General features: G+C 41.3%; 1 protein-coding gene across 1 annotated transcript in view; it reads right to left on the minus strand.

Annotated features, from left to right (window-relative positions):
• Positions 1 to 471: 471 nt before the first annotated feature.
• LOC124550933 overlaps positions 472 to 19,486 on the minus strand; it is a 181,014-nt gene continuing 161,999 nt past the window's right edge. Inside the window, exons 7-8 of the mRNA XM_047125733.1 lie at positions 16,472 to 16,561; positions 472 to 1,148 (exon numbers count right to left, since the gene is read on the minus strand). Of these exons, the coding sequence (XP_046981689.1) occupies positions 560 to 1,148; positions 16,472 to 16,561 (679 nt within the window). The 3' untranslated portion in view covers positions 472 to 559. The remainder of the gene's footprint in view (positions 1,149 to 16,471; positions 16,562 to 19,486) is intronic.

The raw sequence follows: 19,486 nt of genomic DNA on the forward strand, positions 1-19,486 counted from the left end.
GGTTAAATTTCGCGTCTGTAGCTTGTCATCTTCGTGGTGTAGCAATTTTAATGGCCAGTAGTGTACTATTTCAAAAGTATTTAATGTGTAGCTGCACTTTAATAAATCCTGTTCGTAATATCGCCTTTTTTATTCATTTTTAAAGTGTAATAAACTAATAATGTAGCAGAGAGATTATTAAATGCGGTATTTATGAGAATTTCTTGACTGAATTGCTTCTAAGTTTCAGGATAGCACTTGTTCTTAGGTCCACTACTAGAGTGTACCTTGGAACATGTTTTCGGTTTGAGAAACCTTAACTTTAGTAAGTATTTCTTATAATATAATAAAAAACATGCACCACGTCAAAAACGAATGGCATCACTTAAAATTCATATAAAAGATCTACTAAACGACTTTTACGTGTCTGGCGAGACGTGAAAACCTGGGAAATGTACCTCAGTACATAGGTACAAAGGACAGATTGCGTGATTAACATTTTCATATCATTTATTTGAAAAATACTGAAAAACATGTAAGGAAGCTCCTTTCATTTGAATCCACAGATGTCTGTCGGACATCAGCTTAACAGATCGATAAGCTGCTGGTGGCTGTTCTCCCTGGCGATGTCCAGCGGCGTTTTCCCTTTTTCATTTCTGGCCCCCTTGTCGGCCCCTGCTTCCAGCAGTGTACTTGCCATCTCTGCATGGCCATTCCGCGCTGCGAAGTGCAGTGGTGTCCAGCCGTACCGGTTCTTCGCACTGTGGTAGGAGGAGTGCGCCAGCAGCAGCCGCACCAGAGCCAGGTGGCCGTGCTCTGCTGCCAACAGCAGCGGCGTGCTCCGAATGTCGTTCCTGGCGTTGGCGTCTGCCCTGGCCTCGAGCAGCTCCCGTGCCACGGCCGCGTGGCCCTCCCTCGCAGCCCAGTGCAGGGGCGTGGCCTGAAAGGCGCCGTCCCTGGCGTCGACCTCCGCTCCGGCCCTCAGGAGACACCTCGCAACCGCCACGTGCCCCTTCTCTGCTGCCCAGAGCAGGGCAGTTTTCCTGAAATTGTCGTCGTCCCTCGCCTCCAAATCTGCACCAGCTGCCAGCAAACTCTGCAGCTCGCTGACTGCCCCCTCCTTAGCTGCCTGGATCAGCCTCCTCCCCTTCACCTCTGCAGAGAGGCTCCTGTGCAAAAAGGCAAGTTCTAAAATTTTTGTCGAAATGCACACTTACAGAGGAAACTACAGTAGTTACGAAACCAGACCTGTTCACTGACAACTAAATACAATTTTCCCATTCAAGTTGATTCCGTATTTCTAGTTTTCAGGAAAGCTTTTGACACCGTTCCTCACAAGCGACTTCTAAGCGGAGTTACTGAACGCAGTTTTCCGAAATTCCTTCACCAGGGAAGACGAATGGAATATTCCAGAATTTGAAACACGAGCAGCTGCTTGCATGAGTTTCTTAGAAGTAGATACCTTAGGGGTTGCGAAGCAACTCAAATCGCTTGATACGGGCAAGTCTTCAGGTCAAGATTGTATACCGATTAGGTTCCTTTCAGATTACGCTGATACAATAGCTCCCTACTTAGCAATCATATACAACCGTTCGCTCACCGATAGATCTGTACCTACAGATTGGAAAATTGCGCAGGTCGCACCAGTGTTTAAGAAGGGTAGTAGGAGTAATCCATTGAACTACAGACCTATATCATTGACATCAGTTTGCAGTATAGTTTTGCAGCACATACAGTATTCAAACATTATGAATCACCTCGAAGGGAACGATCTATTGATACGTAATCAGCATGGTTTCAGAAAACATCGTTCGCAGCTAGCTCTTTATTCGCACGAAGTAATGGCCGCTATCGACAGGGAATCTCAAGTTGATTCCGTATTTCTAGATTTCCGGAAAGCTTTTGACACCGTTCCTCACAAGGGACTTCTAATCAAGCTGCGGGTCTATGGAGTATCGTCTCAGTTGTGCGACTGGATTCGTGATTTCCTGTCAGGAAGGTAGCAGTTCGTAGTAACAGACGGCAAATCATCGAGTAAAACCGAAATATCAGGTGTTCCCCAGGGAAGCGTCCTGGGGCCTCTGCTGTTCTTGATCTGTATAAATGACCTGGGTGACAATCTGAGCAGTTCTCTTAGGTTGTTCACAGATGATGCTGTAATTTACCGTCTAGTAAGGTCATCCGAAGACCAGTATCAGTTGCAAAGCGATTTAGAAAAGATTGCTGTATGGTGTGGCAGGTGGCAGTTGACGCTAAATAACGAAAAGTGTGAGGTGATCCACATGAGTTCCAAAAGAAATCCGTTGGAATTCGATTACTCGATAAATAGTACAATTCTCAAGACTGTCAATTCAACTAAGTACCTGGGTGTTAAAATTACGAACAACTTCAGTTGGAGGGACCACATAGATAATATTGCGGGGAAGGCGAGCCAAAGGTTGCGTTTCAATGGCAGGACACTTAGAAGGTGCAACAAGTCTACTAGAGACAGCTTACACTACACTCGTTCGTCCTCTGTTAGAATATTGCTGCGCGGTGTGGGATCCTTACTCGGTGGGATTGACGGAGGACATCGAAAGGGTGCAAAAAAGGGCAGCTCGTTTTGTATTATCACGTAATAGGGGAGAGAGTGTGGCAGATATGATACGCGAGTTGGGATGGAAGTCATTAAAGCAAAGACGTTTTTCGTCGCTGCAAGATCTATTTACGAAGTTTCAGTCACCAACTTTCTCTTCTGAATGCGAAAATATTTTGTTGAGCCCAACCTACATAGGTAGGAGTCTTCATCAAAATAAAATAAGAGAAATCAGAGCTCGAACAGAAAGGTTTAGATGTTCGTTTTTCCCGCGCGCTGTTCGGGAGTGGAATGGTAGAGAGATAGTATGATTGTGGTTCGATGCACGCACGCACGCGCGCACACACACATACACACACACACTCACACACCACACACACAAACGCACGCACGCACCCACATACACAGTTTTCAACTTTAGTTCTTGTGGCTGCAATGTGTCTAAAGACAACAGCATCCTGCAATTTATGAGGATAAATTTATATATCATACATCCTTCCATACTACCATTCGACATAAAACTCCAAATAAATCTTTGCTTCGTGAACACACTATAGACATTGCACTACCCACGTGTATTCTGAGGAACACACCATCTCATTTATATGTGACTGCCTCACTACAATGAGTCAGACACATCACCAACAATTATGGTACTACAGACTGTGTGTTCCATGTCATTGGGAGTAATATTTTGCAGATCTTTATAATCTACGCCAACTACAAATAATTTCTCTGTATTATTCTGCCAAGTGAGATATTACGGCAGACAAATGCAATATCCGCCCATCAATTGAATATTCACTTTCTTTTTCTACAAGTATTATAAGTGCATGTGGATGCTAATGTCGCTGTTTCAACTGAAAACCATACAGTCCATATACTCAAATGGATCGTGGTGTCCTGATAACTGTGCGAAATACTTTTCGATGTTCTTCATCAAATATGAAGACATAAAATGTGAGTTATGATTGAGTGTATGGTGGCCGACAGCCTGGATGTCAGTTTGACCACCATGTTCTTTTAATTGTTGAGACCCAGTTGGAGGTGATGCGCCATTGCGTGCATCTGGTGTGTGCACCTGTTCACCCTGACCAGCAAAATGGAATACTGATAACGGTGCTACTTAGCTTTAAAACACACAGAGCACTTACAGATGGCAAAGTCACATCCGCAGAATCAAAAAATTATGGAAAAACGAGTCAGGCCGTAAGCTTTGGAATCAGACACATTGGTATACAGCCAGCAAGATGGTTCACCTACAGCCGGCAAGGGTGGCCGAGCGGTTCTAGGCGCTTTAGTCTGAAACCGTGCGATCGCTACGGTCGCAGGTTCGAATCCTGCCTCGAGCATGAATGTGTGTGATGTCTTTTGGTTTTTTTTTTTTTTTTTTTTTTTTTTTTTTTGTCATCAGCCTACTGAATGGTTTTGATGCGGCCCGCCACGAATTCCTTTCCTGTGCCAACCTCTCAGAGTAGCGCTTGCAACCTACGTCAAGCCAATCGACAGCAGACCAACAGAGACAACGATAGTTCAGGTATACATTCCGACGTCGCAAGCTGAAGATGAACAGATAGAGAAAGTGTATGAGGATATTGAAAGGGTAATGCAGTATGTAAAGGGGGACGAAAATCTAATAGTCATGGGCGACTGGAATGCAGTTGTAGGGGAAGGAGTAGAAGAAAAGGTTACAGGAGAATATGGGCTTGGGACAAGGAATGAAAGAGGAGAAAGACTAATTGAGTTCTGTAACAAGTTTCAGTTACTAATAGCGAATACCCTGTTCAAGAATCACAAGAGGAGGGGGTATACATGGAAAAGGCCGGGAGATACGGGAAGATTTCAATTAGATTACATCATGGTCAGATAGAGATTCCGAAATCAGATACTGGATTGTAAGGCGTACCCAGGAGCAGATATAGACTCAGATCACAATATAGTAGTGATGAAGAGTAGGCTGAAGTTCAAGACATTAGTCTACGTCAAGTCAAACTGATCGTCACCTAGCGCATTCTCAATTTTCTTGTCCATTCTTCTGTATATTATTCTTGTAAGCAGCTTCGATGCATGAGTTGTTAAGCTGATTGTGCGATAATTCTCGCACTTGTCAGCTCTTGCCGTCTTCGGAATTGTGTGGATGATGCTTTTCCGAAAGTCAGATGGTATGTCGCCAGACTCATATATTCTACACACCAACGTGAATAGTCGTTTTGTTGCCACTTCCCAAAATGATTTTAGAAATTCTGATAGAATGTTATCTATCCCTTCTGCCTTATTAGACCGTAAGTCCTCCAAAGCCCTTTTAAATTCCGATTCTAATACTGGATCCCCTATCTCTTTCAAATCGACTCCTGTTTCTTCTTCTATCACATCAGACAAATCTTCACTCTCATAGAGGCTTTCAATGTATTCTTTCCACTTATCTGCTCTCTCCTCTGCATTTAACAGTGGAACTCTCGTTGCACTCTTAATGTTACCACCGTTGCTTTTAATGTCACCAAAGGTTGTTTTGACTTTCCTGTATGCTGAGTCTGTCCTTCCGACAATCATATCTTTTTCGATATCTTCACATTTTTCCTGCAGCCATTTCGTCTTAGCTTCCCTGCACCTCCTATTTATTTCATTCGTCAGCGACTTGTATTTCTGTATTCCTGATTTTCCTGGAACATGTTTGTACTTCCTCCTTTCATCAATCAACTGAAGTATTTCTTCTGTTACCCATGGTTTCTTCGCAGCTACCTTCTTTGTACCTATGTTTTCCTTCCCAACTTTTGTGATGGCCCTTTTTAGAGATGTCCATTCCTCTTCAACTGTACTGCCTACTGCGCTATTCCTTATTGCTGTGGGACCGATGACCATAGCAGTCTGGTCCCTTTAATCCCCCAAACCAATCAACCTTATTGCTGTATCTATAGCGTTAGGGAACTTAAAACGTATCTCGTCATTCCTTAGTACTTCCGCATCCCACTTCTTTGCGTATTGATTCTTCCTGACTAATGTCTTGAACTTCAGCCTACTCTGCATCACAACTATATTGTGATCTGAGTCTATATCTGCTCCTGGGTACGCCTTACAATCAGTATCTGATTTCGGAATCTCTGTCTGACCATGATGTAATCTAATTGAAATCTTCCCGTATCTCCCGGCCTTTTCCAAGTATACCTCCTCCTCTTATGATTCTTGAACAGGGTATTCGCTATTACTAGCTGAAACTTGTTACAGAACTCAATTAGTCTTTCTCCTCTTACATTCCTTGTCACAAGTCCATATTCTCCTGTAACTTTTTCTTCTACTCCTTCCCCTACAACTGCATTCCAGTCTCCCATGACTATTAGATTTTCGTCCCCCTTTACATACTGCATTACCCTTTCAATATCCTCAAACACTTTCTCTATCTGTTCATCTTCAGCTTGCGACGTCGGCATGTATACCTGAACTATCGTTGTCGGTGTTGGTCTGCTGTCGATTCTGATTAGAACAACCCGGTCACTGAACTGTTCACAGTAACACACCCTCTGCCCTACCTTCCTATTCATAACGAATCCTACACCTGTTATACCATTTTCTGCTGCTGTTGATATTACCCGATACTCATCTGACCAGAAATCCTTGTCTTCCTTCCACTTCACTTTACTGACCGCTATTATATCTAGATTGAGCCTTTGCATTTCCCTTTTCTGATTTTCTAGTTTCCCTACCACGTTCAAGCTTCTGACATTCCACGCCTCGACTCGTAGAACGTTATCCTTTCGTAGATTATTCAATCTTTTTCTCGTGGTAACCTCCCCCTTGGCAGCCCCCTCCCGGAGATCCGAATGGGGGACTATTCCGGAATCTTCTGCCAATGGAGAGATCATCATGACACTTCTTCAATTACAGGCCACATGTCCAGTAGATACACGTTACGTGTCTTTAATGCAGTGGTTTCCATTGCCTTCTGCATCCTCATGTCGTTGATCATTGCTGATTCTTCTGCCTGTAGGGGCAAATTCCCACCCCTAGGACAAGAGAGTGCCCTGAACCTCTATCCGCTCCTCCGCCCTCTTTGACAAGGCCGTTGGCAGAATGAGGCTGATTTCTTATGCCGGAAGTCATCGGCCGCCAATGCTGATTATTTATCAAAAATTAGGCAATGGCGAGGATCGAACCCCGGACCAAAGATGTTTTGATTATGAATCAGAGATGCTACCCCTAGACCACGGGTACCCTTTTTATACACACAGTGTGGTTTAGTATTGCAGTTATGACAGAGGGATTTTGGAGTATCTTTTCTAGTTTCCTTCCCATTATTTTTTTTGTTAATGACCCAAATTTTTTTACAAATAATTGCTTTATAATTAAACTGAAATGAAACTACTGAACATATTGCCAAATGGCTGTGTTACAATGTAAGTTTGACCACTTGCAGTGCAGTATAAAAATTTAATCTCTCTAGCTTTAGTGGATTTTGAGATAATGTTCCTTATATTGGAAAAATTCTAATTTACGGGAAATGGCTATCAAAGTTTCTCAATACATTCCTGCACTATAGGATGGATTATCGGGGTCTTCTTCTTCATCCTCCTAAAGCTTCCTCTTCTGTCTTCTTTTCTGGCCTGTTGTTCCATCATACTTCATATGCCTTTCTCTTCTTTCTGCTCCTCTTATCCTATCTCTGTCAATATTTCTTAGTGCTCGTACAGTGTTCACCCCAGCTGTAAATCCTAATGCCTTCAGAACTTCACCCTTCACACTGTTCCCTTGGTTGTAGGTTGCTATTGCATCATAAATGCCAAAGTGCAGTGTTTTTATGCTTACAAACACCCTTTTAGGAATCACTTTCCAAATCAAATTGTTTACGCTCTCATTAGGATTCTTTGTATTTCTGTGTAGACATTTGTGTAACAATTCTGGCTGTGCTAAGTCATGAAAAATTGGTTTTATTGCATTTATCACAGCTGCTGGCAAACCACGTTTGTGATCATAGTCCTTTTTTGCATTATATTTGCACCAGGAATCTTTTGGGCACAGGCTGTGTTGAGGGTATTCATTGGAAGAGGCAGTATGAAGGAACAATGCCCACACTGCATTTCGCATGTCGCTAACATTACTAGTATTTTGCCTTATAGCATACCCATAGTACTTCTGTAGACGTTCAATCACCTCATCAGTAAGCCTGCCTCTCCCTCCTATTGTCATTCCATCACTGAGCTTACTTGAACCCAAAGTTTGAACCTTCGAAGCCGTGCACCCATACGCTTCTGCACATGCCCAATGCATTCCAACTTTTCAACTACAAATTCATTTCCATATGGTTTCAGTTCCTCTATAGTCTTGAAACCTTTGGAGTCACCATCCCCAATCCTCTATAGTCTTGAAACCTTTGAAGTCACCATCCTCAAGGTAGTATTTGCTAGAAGACGTCACAGGGCTATGGCCGGCCATGTGTTGCTTAGCAGAAGAACGCACTGTTTCAGTAATTGTAGTATCGCAACTTGGTATTAGTGTTAATTTGATAGAAATGCAGTGTGTGGACATATAAGGTGAGAATGTGGGTCTCGCGGGAGGAGTGCGCGAGATAGTGTCTGCATTCGCACTATAGTCTGTGCCTTTGGTAAATGAGATAGGTCTGCCATGTATGGAGGACATCCCGGGTCCGAGTCCCGGTCGGGACACACATTTTTATCTGTCCTCGTTGATATATATCAACGCCCGTCAGCAGCTCAAGGTATTAATATATCATTCTAATTTATTCTGATGCAGGTCTCAACATGACAATTTGGGCTCACAGGTAAAGGAGCAAGTGCTGTTGATACCCTGACGTCATCCTTACTAACACGAATATGAACTGTAGCTGGTAAAGGGTGCTAGCACTGAGGTACATAAGTGACCAGCATCAAAGATGCAATAGACACGATTATAATATTCATAGTTATTAATTCCAGCTCTCATACCACACTCTGGCAGTTAAGCAATGGCTGGATTCGAACAGGGGACGAAAGACATTTGATTACTAGTCGAAGATGCTAAGCCTACAGCACAGCTAACAGCACATGTCATAGGAAAGGTAAAAAATCTAGAAAGGGGGATGCAAAGAGTCAATTTGGATGTAGTGGTGGTTCAGTGAAGTGAACTGGAGAGAAGATACGGATTTCTGGTCAAAAGAATACAGAGTACATCGACATCAGCCGAAAATAATATGAGTAGGACCTATTATGACCAGGAAAGTAGGACAGGGAGCACGTTGCCGTGAACAGTTCAGGGACGTGGTTGTTCACGATTCCACAACAAATCAGTGCTGCCAACAATAGCTCACATGCACATGCCGACATCGCAAGTAGAAGATGAAGAGATGAGAACCAGTATGAGGGTATTGAACAGGTACTTCAGGATGTAAAAGGAGAAGAGAATTTACTAGTCATGGGGGATTGGAATGTGGTTGTAGGAGAAGGAATAGAAACGAGAGACGAGAAGGGCTAATTGGGTTCCATAAAAAATTTAGTTCTCTTCGGGGATCACTGGAGGAGGAGGTACACCGGAAAAAGACCTGGAGACATGGATCGAATCCAGTTGGATTACATCGTCCTCAGACAAAGATTTCGAAATCAAATATTGGATTATAAGGGGTATCTAGAGCAGATATAAACTCAGATCAGAATTTAATAATGATGATGAGTAGACTCTAGATCAGGAGAAGCATCCAGAAGCACCAGTGTAGAAGAAAGTGGGATATTGAAGTACTGAGAAATGATGAGATGAGTTTGAAGTTCGCTAAGGGCGTCGATACTGTGATAAGGAATACCAGAATAGGCAATGTACCTGAAGAGGAGGGGACATCTATAAGATCGTCACAGATGTTGGACAGACAAACATTGGTACAAGGTAGGTAAATGTGAAGAAACCTTCGGTAACAGAGAAAATACTTCAACTGATCAATGAAAGATGGAAGCACAAAAGTGTTAATGGAAAAACAGGAATACAGAAATATAAATCACTTATGAATGAAGTAAACAGACAGTGTAGGGAAGTCAATGCTTAATGGCTGCATGGAAAATGTGAAGAAATCGATAAAGAATTGCTCATAGGAAGAACTGACTCGGCATACAGGCAAGTAAAATTAAACTTCAATGAAACTCAAAGCAAAGGTGGTAACAATAAGAGTGCAACAGGGATTGCACTTTAAATGCAGAGGAGCGAGCTGAGGGGTATAAAAGCACACTGAAGGTCTCTACGAGGGGGGTGACTTGTCTGACAGTGTGATAGAAGAAAGGACAAGGAAGAGGTAGGTGTCTATTATTAGAGTCAGAACTCAAAAGAGCTGGAAAACGTGAGACCGTAAAGGTAGAAGGTGTACACAGATTTCTAAAATCATTGGGGGAAGTGGCAACAAAAGGACTGTTCTCATCAGCGAGATGAATGTACAAGACTGGTGATATACTGTCCGGCTTTCGGAAAAATATCATCCACATAATTCCAAAGCTTGCAAGGCCCGATAAGTGAATGAACTATCACACAATCAGCTTAAATGCTCATACGTTCAAGCAGCTGATGAGAATAATATACAGAAGAATGGAAAAGAAAGTTGAAGATCTGTTAGATGGAAATCAGTTGGTACTCAGGAAAGGTAACGAAACCAGAGAGGTGGTTCTAATGTCGCATTTGATAACGGAAGCAAGACTAAAGGAAAATGGAGACACCATCGTAGGATTTGTGGACCTAGAAAATGTGTTCAGCAATGTAAAGTGGCGCGAGATGTTCGATATTCTGAGGAACATTGGAATAGGTTACAGGAAAAGATGGGTAAAATATCGTATAAGAGTGGAAAATCAAAACAAAATGTTGGGGTTAAATAGGGTGTAAGACAGGGATGCAGCCTCTCATTACCACTGTTCAATCTACATATCAAAGAAGCAATGACAAAAGTGAAGGAAAGATTGACAGCTGGATTAAAATTCAGGGCGAAAGGATACAAACGAAACGACAGCATTCGTCGATGACATTTCTGTCTTCAGCGAAAGTGAACACGAATTACAGGATATGTCAAATGAAATGAACAGTCTAATGAGTATAGAATGTGGACTGAGAGTAAAACAGGAAAGGAACAGAGCAATGAGAAGCAGCAGAAAAGAGTAGTGAGAAACTTAACATCTAGTCTGGTGATCACGGCACAGGTGAAGTTAAGGAATTATGCCACTTCGGAAGCGAAATAACCGACGACAGATGAAGCGAGGGGGACGTAAGAAAAAGACTAGTAGGTGGACCGATAAGATAAGGAACGAGGAGGTTCTCCGTAGAATCGGTGAAGAAAGGAACGTACAGAAAACACTCGAAAGGAGAAGGAAATATGCAGAGACGTGAGGGAAGAGCCACCACGGACCCAGAGGGAGCTGAAGAGGCTATAGCCTTTGGAGGAAGACTGGGACTGGAATACATCCAATACATAACTGAGGCCGTCAGGTGCAAATGCTGAAAGGACTGGTGCAGGAGAGAGATTCACGGTGGGCTGCACCAAACCAGCCAGAAGACTGATCACTCAAAAAGAAAAGCCAATAATTAAATCATTTCCAGATTAAAATTGAAGACACTGCAAGAGAAGCGACAATATTTCCAAGAGAAAATTGTGGACTCACTAATGTAACAGACATGTGGATTGAAATAGAAACTACAGGCCTATAAACAAGTTCACTGATGAAATAGTAGTAGGTGCTCGAAATTCTATGGCCACATCTGCCGAATGCACAACACTAGATTAACAAAAGAACTACTGAATATAATAAACTCGGAGAGGTGAAATTCACTTATTTAGAAGAAGTGAAGTAGGACTTTAAAAAAATTACAACCACATACAATACCGTCAGCAAAAGGCAGAACCTCTGGAATCCTTGCTGCAAATCGTACGTTTGCAGGGACAACTAAAAAAGTAATTGGAAAACAGTGGGCCGAGGAACGTAAGAAAATATGCGGTAGATTCATGAAGAGATGTTAGATGATGAAGAAGAAAGTAAGCTGTCACACCAAACTAACCAGATTAAATGCGCTCTTTAACTGGGCAAACGAAGACCTTTTCGTAAGGCGAAAGTGTATGTCTAGCAGCAAAACGTAATCTACAACATGTAAAAGCAAAATCCGTTGATACTCCAAGAATGAAACGTGTTGAAAAGATACAAAATCAGCTAACTGCCGCAGCACCACCAGAACATACCATCCCTCACACAGACCGCTCGAAAAGTCCTATAAATGCACTACTGACCGCCGAGACTTTTAATTACACTTTTCCTTCAACACGGCAACATGTTCATTTTTCATTGTCAGACTATCTTTCCTGTCAGCAGAGACATGCTGGTAGATTTGCTACTAGTTCATTCGATGAACACTCAACTATTACTGATTTTTTTTCTTTTCTCAAAACCAGTATTGAGAATATTTCAAGAACTGGTATTTCAAGCTGAATGAATGATGATTCTATTGCAGCCAATGTACATTTTGCATAAGGTCAATAAGGTTGAAATTAGAGCTCTTACAGAAGCTTACAGACAGTCGCTTTTCCCTCGTTCTATTTGCTTGTGGAACAGATAATGAACTGACTAGTAGTGGTTCATGGTACCCCCTGCCATGCATCATACGGTGGCTTTCAGGGTATATATGTACAGGTAGATGTAGATGTGTACTACTTTTGCACGTTTTATTGTCATTTTAAGTATGGGTTTTGTTGTTACACGTCGTATTGTACATTTACTGTTAAGACACACACTCTAGCCACGTGGAAAGTATTTTAATTAATAACTGTAAGTATTCTGTTTTAACCTATTGCTTGTCACCTAAACTATCTCAGTGAAAATACCCTCTACCAACTACAGCTCTTTTTTGCGTAAGTACAGGATGCTCTCAGGTCATTGCTAGCTACTGCTCACATACTTGCATATACAAGTTGTGTAATGTTGATACTGATATGAGAGTACTCATAATACAATGTTACGGCTTTCAGCCTTCATACCCTTTTACATATTCTAAGATTTTTCTATAAACTTAACTCTCTGCCAACATAAGATATTGTTCGATTACTATTTCTTTTCCTATTTTGTAACTGGTCTGATTACGGCAGTCAGACGAAATAAGCAACTGTGAATTTATGAATGAAGTGTCAAATATGATTTCAGACTTGTTTACAGGCTTTACATCTTCAACTGAGTACCAAAAATTATCGTGTCATAATCCTTGATCGCTTCAAGTTTATAATTCAAGTTTATTATACTCTGAGTTAACTGAAACGATGTTTTCCAGACTGGGAACTATAGAAGTCCCAACAGTACAGTCCCCGTAGTTACATTAAGATTTTCATGTTTACGGTAGTTCCATTAGCCAGAAAATTCTTATAGTCAACTTTCTCACGTGTCACTTTGATATATGTTAAATTTTTTTTTTGTATTTTTTTGCAAATCTTCCTTGTAGTTGATCAGAAGACTGCTTTCATGAGGATATTCCTTACATATTATCTTCACAATGAAAACCCTAGAGTGCTTGTAATGTTTACAGATGTGGTTTCATATCACTTACATGTAACAGCCCTGTCGAATCAGATTTTTTACTGATAACGATGTCGTAAGTTTTCGTTGACATTGGTACTGGATGCCTCATCCATATGATGTTGTGTATAGCATTTGCCATCTGTTCATTACATCCCACTTTGCTCACTGTCCTAATACAGAAACGGTTTTAACACAATCATACACTTTGTCTAAGTCTACGATCATTGTGGTTAGTTATGATCCACACACTGAGTGAGACATAATATATATCTTTATATTCTGCCAGTATATCTAACTGTAGTTATCAAGGAGTACATTATGTTTCATAAGTAGTTTTAGTTTGCCATTTAATAATCATGCTAAAATTTGTAAGAGGTATTAAGTAATATCGTCAATCTATAATATTACACTTTATAAGTCACGGCACTGATTTACACTTTACTGTATCTGCAAATAACACTTATTTTTCCATACATGTCACCTACATTGCATACTGTCTCTATTTAATTGAATTGTTTTTGTATTTCTTGTAAGAAAATTATACCTAACTCCGCTGTGTAAAGATAGTCTTTGAGAGTTTGTACCTTTACCCATGACTGTAAACAGTTTACATTTAAAGTAGTTGGTTTTAGTTTTCCATGCCCTGTGATATTTTATACAAAACTTTTTTGTCATTCTCAAAACTGTCTACTGCTAATCACAGAGGGAAGTCTTCACTTTCATCACCCTTACACCGCTATTCTTATTAGTGCCATGCCTACATGTTGTTGCTCAGTACACATTCTGCATTCCAACCAGGTTTACCTATTCTCTTTGTCGAAAACATTTTTTCTCCTTTTTTTAAAGTCCTGTCTTAGTTCATTTTAGCTTCTTCCTTTATTTTCTCTTGCAACTGATTCTTTATTGCATTCACCAAATGTGATGGCACAGTGGTTAGCACACTGGGCGATAGTTCTAGTTGCCATTCACCATTGAGATTTAGATTCTTCCAGTATTTCCCCAAATCGCAATGGAAAAATACCAGCATGTTTCCTTTGAACACGGTGTGGCTGATTTCTTTTGCCATACTTTCCCTAATCTACGACTCTGCTGTGTCTCTAATGAGTGCATTGATGGTGGTATATAAAACAAATTTCCTTCTTTTCTTATAGCTTTTGTCGTTTTTTTGTAACCTTTTTGTTTGCTTTCAGTATGTTGTCTTCATTCTTTATTGTGATGCTTTTGAGGTGTAAATTTCTCGTTTCCATATCTTCTTTATGATTTCATTCCTTTAATTTACTTTCTGCTTTGTCTTCTGTCACATTCTCTACCGATATTCTACTGGATTCGATTTTACTATTCGTTGCATCAATTAAAGTCCTTTCCTGGACGCCATGTTAACTCTGTTTAATATTACTGATCGGCAAACGAAAATGTACGGCTCCAGAGACTCTTTCAAGTCTGAAACTTTCGTAATGGGTAAATGCAGACTTAAGTGACTAACGAAATTTTTAACAAGGGTGGGAGTTGAACCCAGGTCTGCTGCTCACTAGAACCACTACGCCACCATGGCACAGTGGCTTTGCAAAACACCATGGGCTACCTTAGCACCCCTCTCTTCTCAATCCAAATTCCCATGCAGGCTTCAGCCTGCTCAGTACTCCCCCTAAACCCAAACAGTACTGCATAGGTTCTCCAACAGTATTGGAACAGCACATCAGCATCGAACGAAACAAGGGATCCTGCCTGAAACCCAGGCACAGATGCTTTAAGCAAATGAAATTATATGGTTCGAAAGAGCCTGCACGAGCAGCGAGATCCCGAAGGACACCTGATGTTACAGGAGTAAAATCAAGCGGTTATGATGTCATGGTGTTCCGTGCAGAGCACAGACAGATGGTCAGACACACGGTCTGGTAATCTGAGGAATCGGTAAACTGATACGCAGATAATCGAGGTTTTGCTGTTTGTCTGATTATCTGCTGTTATACACCTTAAGATTCGAGCGGGAATGTTAATTTATGTGTGGTATTCAGCCATGTGGCTTGATCTTAGGTCCTGAAACTGGCTGAGAAAACTACTAGCTCACTACAGTGTTGAATCTCACGATTTGCTTTACACACTAAACAGCACAAACAATAGATAATTGCACTCCATATTTTGACGTGTTCAAAGTCAACTAAATAAAGAAAATAAATACCAACACTCTGTTTTTAAACATTTTTGCATAACCTCTTCCGAAAAACATCCCCACCTACAGCGGTAGTGGGAAGTCTCCCTCCCACTGTACTTTTATAAATTAATAAGTTACATATCTAACAAATTTCTTTGACATTTCTGTACGTGTGCCTGAGACACACTTAAAGGTCACGTACAGTGCTTCTTTCCCCGCAGGAAATAACAAGTCAACTTCCAGTTCTTAAGGAATTGGACTCACGTGGTTAAAACAGCATTAAACTCTTGATTACTGTACAAATGAGTTTATGTGTGAAATATTTGACGTCGGGAATGTCAGCGAGGGAAAGTGTAGAAAAATTTTGAAATTACGTTTAACATTTGTTGGAATTGGCTAAGTGCTCTCGCTATCAAACAGTGGATTAGTGTGCTCTGGGTAACTTCAACTTAATTTTATGGAAACCTAGTTTTTCAGGTGTCTCATTCATTGGTGTATGTGGATACTATCTGCAAAATATGCTGCAAAAATGTTACTAGTAAAGAAGTTACAAATTAAAACGTCATGCCTGATGTGGCAGATTTTCATGCATCACAATATTTGTGATGTTATATGTCCTGAACTTTGTGTTGTAGAGTTATATAACTTTGCAGGCACATTTTGTGTTATATTTTAATACTGTCTGCAAAAGCCATTACGAATTGAGTCAGTATTAAAGAAGCAATAAATTTAAAAGTTCCTGCCTTAATTGGCAGTTTTATTGCCGGAATAGCGAAAGTGCAAAAAGTGATAATTTTTTCCTTATCATTGAAAGGAGTGGAGAAGTCAGGAGAAAAAGTTTCAAAAGTTTGAAATTACATTTTGAATTTGATCGCAAGTCACTAAGTGCCCTCATTCTCAAATAGTGGACGACTACAGTCTGGATATTTGTTCAACATATCACACTTCTTTTTCTCGCCCACACTCACTGACTCAGCCATTTGAGAAGTTGGTGGTTGTTACTCCCATAAGCTTCAGGCTAGATAAGAAGCGATATGTGTACCAAATTTGGTTGAAATCAATACAGTAGCTTTGGATATGTTGCAAACACATTTTTTTTAAAAAATTCATGCAGTAGTTTATGAGATGTTTAACATACATACATAATACATACATACATACACACTTACATTTTTATTAGTTGACCATAACACTCAGTTGCAGCTCTCATAAGATGTACTGTGAATGTGGAAAACGTGCACACCGAGTGACGGAACTCACCGCATGAGAGAGACGGTGGGGTCGTCAGGTGGAGGAGTGTGGCAGGCGGCAGTGTCTGGGCGAGCCTCGCTGTGTGCGGCGGCTGGGGGGCTGCAAAGACAGACAGACAGACGCGGCATGGGAAGCATATTCACGTGGCGACCAGAGGGCACACCGTTACGGAGGGACTCTCCACAAACACACGTGACAGAACACACACTGCCCGAAAAAATAGTGGGCTGACTAATATGAACCAGTAGTCATTGAAGTAGTCAGTTTACACACTGCCTCTTACCAGCTGCTTAGCATACCAAACATGAATTTGCACAAAATTACAGCACGAAGTAAAGACACGCACAAGTTTCGACAATGAAGCTAAACTGATACGCATCAGCTGGACGGCACAGTTTGAATACATAACAAAAACAATCACAGGGAAATTAAAACTGCAAATACCTTTAAACGTACATAATGCGGCATATTACAAAAAATTATATTGTACAAAATAAATTTATGTTACCTTCATCAAATAGAGTTCACATTTGAAACTGAATGCTTTCATACACACGAAACTAAATGTAAAATAAATATGCCACCCTTTGCTGTAGTATTTCACATTAACATATAACATGTGCAATCATGGAACTCCTCAAGAGTTCAAATGGTTCAAATGGCTCTAAGGACTATGGGACTTAACTACTGTGGTCATCAGTCCCCTAGAACTTAAAACTACTTAAACCTAACTAACCTAAGGACATCGCACACATCCATGCCAGAGACAGGATTCGAACCTGCGACCGTAGCAGTCGCGCGGTTCCGGACTGCGCGCCTAGAACCGCTAGACCACCGCGGCCGGCTCCTCAAGAGTGTCCACAACATGTACTGAGCTGTAAATATGTCAACTCTGTCATGACCAATGAGCAATGGAACACTTGGAGCTTGACTGTGTCAAGACTCCATTATTTACATTACAAACCGTTTGACTGATTTGATGTGGCCTGTTACAACTACCTCTCATGTACCAGCCTCTTCCACTCACAAGGGAACCTCCCCATCGCACCGCCCTCAGATTTAGTTATAGGTTGCCACAGTGGAGAGCCCTTGAGAAACTGAACACAGATCAATCGAGAAAACAGGAAGAAGTTGTGTGGAACTATGAAAAAAATAAGCAAAATATACAAACTAAGTAGTCCATACGCAAGATAGGCAACATCAAGGATAATATGACCTCAGGAGCGCCGTGGTCCTGTGGTTAGCGTGAGCAGCTACGAAACGAGAGGCCTTTGGTTCAATTCTTCCCTCGACTGGAAAGTTTACTTTCTTTATTTTCGCAAAGTTATGATCTGTCCGTTCGTTCATTGACGTCTCTGTTCACTGTAATAAGTTTAGTGTCTTTGTTTTGTTGGATTCATATTGCCCACGGAATTCATCTCACGTATTTAACGCACTCTCGTCCAAAGTAGCGAACAGTCAACTGCCAGCCAGGGAGCCTCGTTTGCAGGAATACACTTTCTTCCGTGCGCTGTAGTCGATTGACGTCGTGTGTTTCGATGTTTGTTTAGGTGTAGCGTCCCCATACTACTGCGCAGTCACCTCGCATCTGACGGACAGATAATAATGGTCTGAAAATAAAAAATTTAACTTTTCACTCGAGGGAAGACTTGAACCAAGGACCTACCGATTCGCAGCTGCTCACGCTAACCACGGGACCACGTTGCTCCTGGGCTCACACTAACCTTGATGTTGCCTATCTTGCGCATCGACTATTCATTTTGTATATTTTGCTTATTTTTTTTCATAGTTCCACACAACTTCTTCCTGTTTTCTCGATTGATCTGTGTTCAGTTTTTCAAGTCCTATCCACTGTGCCAGCTTATAACTAAATCTTATAACTAAATCTGAGGGGGGTGCGATGGGGTGGTTCCCTTGTCAGAATGACACACACAATGTCCTAGATTAGTTATGAGACGAACTCCAATCTCTGTCTTCCCCTGCAGTTTCTAACTTTTACAGCTCCCTCAGGTACCATGGAAGTTACTCACTGATATCTTTAACGCAAGCCAACCACCCCGTCCCATCTCATTTCCAAAATTTCACACACGGTCCTCTCCTTGATGTTTCTGTGCAGAACCTAATTTCTTTTCACGTCGGGCCACCTAAATTTCAACACTCACCTTCAGCACCGCATCTCATACCCTTGCATTCTCTTGTTTTCCATAGCTAAGCACCATACAATGTTGTGCTCCAAATGTGTATTATCTGATATTTATTCCTCAAATTACCACCGACGTTTGATGTTACTGAACTGCTTTTGGCCAGCAGGAGTCACCTTTTTATGCCCTCCTTTCTTGGTTGTTATTGTAGTTCACTTGTAGCAAAATTTCTGCACTTTGTCAACTTCGTGGTCTCCATTGTTGATGTCAAGTTTATTGCAAATCTGATTTCTGCTGCTCATCATTACTTTTGACTTTCTTCCGTTAACTTTCAGTCCACAATTCGAGCCGAGCGAGGTGGCGCATTCGTTAGCACACTGGACTCGCATTCGTGAGGACGACGGTTCAAATCCGCGTCTGGCCAACCTGATTTAGGGTTTCTGTGATTTCCCTAAATAGCTCCAGGCAAATGCTGGGATGGTGCCTTTAAAAGGGCACGGCCGACTTCCTTCCCTGTCCTTCTCTAATCCGATGAGATCTATAACCTCGCTGTTTAGTCTCCTCCCCCAAACACCCCCTCCATAATTCGTGCTCCTTAGACTTACTTATATCAAGAGGTACTGCCATTTTTTCTAAGTTTGATTGAGGATAATAACGTCATCAGCAGTATCGTTTCACCTGTAAGCTTAATCATATTCATTTAACTTTCTTTTATTTACGTCATTGTTTTTCCGATGCACTGATTGAACAGTAGGATACAATGACTACATCCCTGTCTTATACATTTTCTAATCTGAACACTTCATTCTTCATACTCCATTCTTATTTCTCCCTGTTGTTTCTTGTACATATTGCGTAATACCCATCTTTACCCATAGCTTAC

Source organism: Schistocerca americana, chromosome 9 (genome assembly GCF_021461395.2).
Source record: "Schistocerca americana isolate TAMUIC-IGC-003095 chromosome 9, iqSchAmer2.1, whole genome shotgun sequence".
Classification (NCBI taxonomy): domain Eukaryota; kingdom Metazoa; phylum Arthropoda; class Insecta; order Orthoptera; family Acrididae; genus Schistocerca; species Schistocerca americana.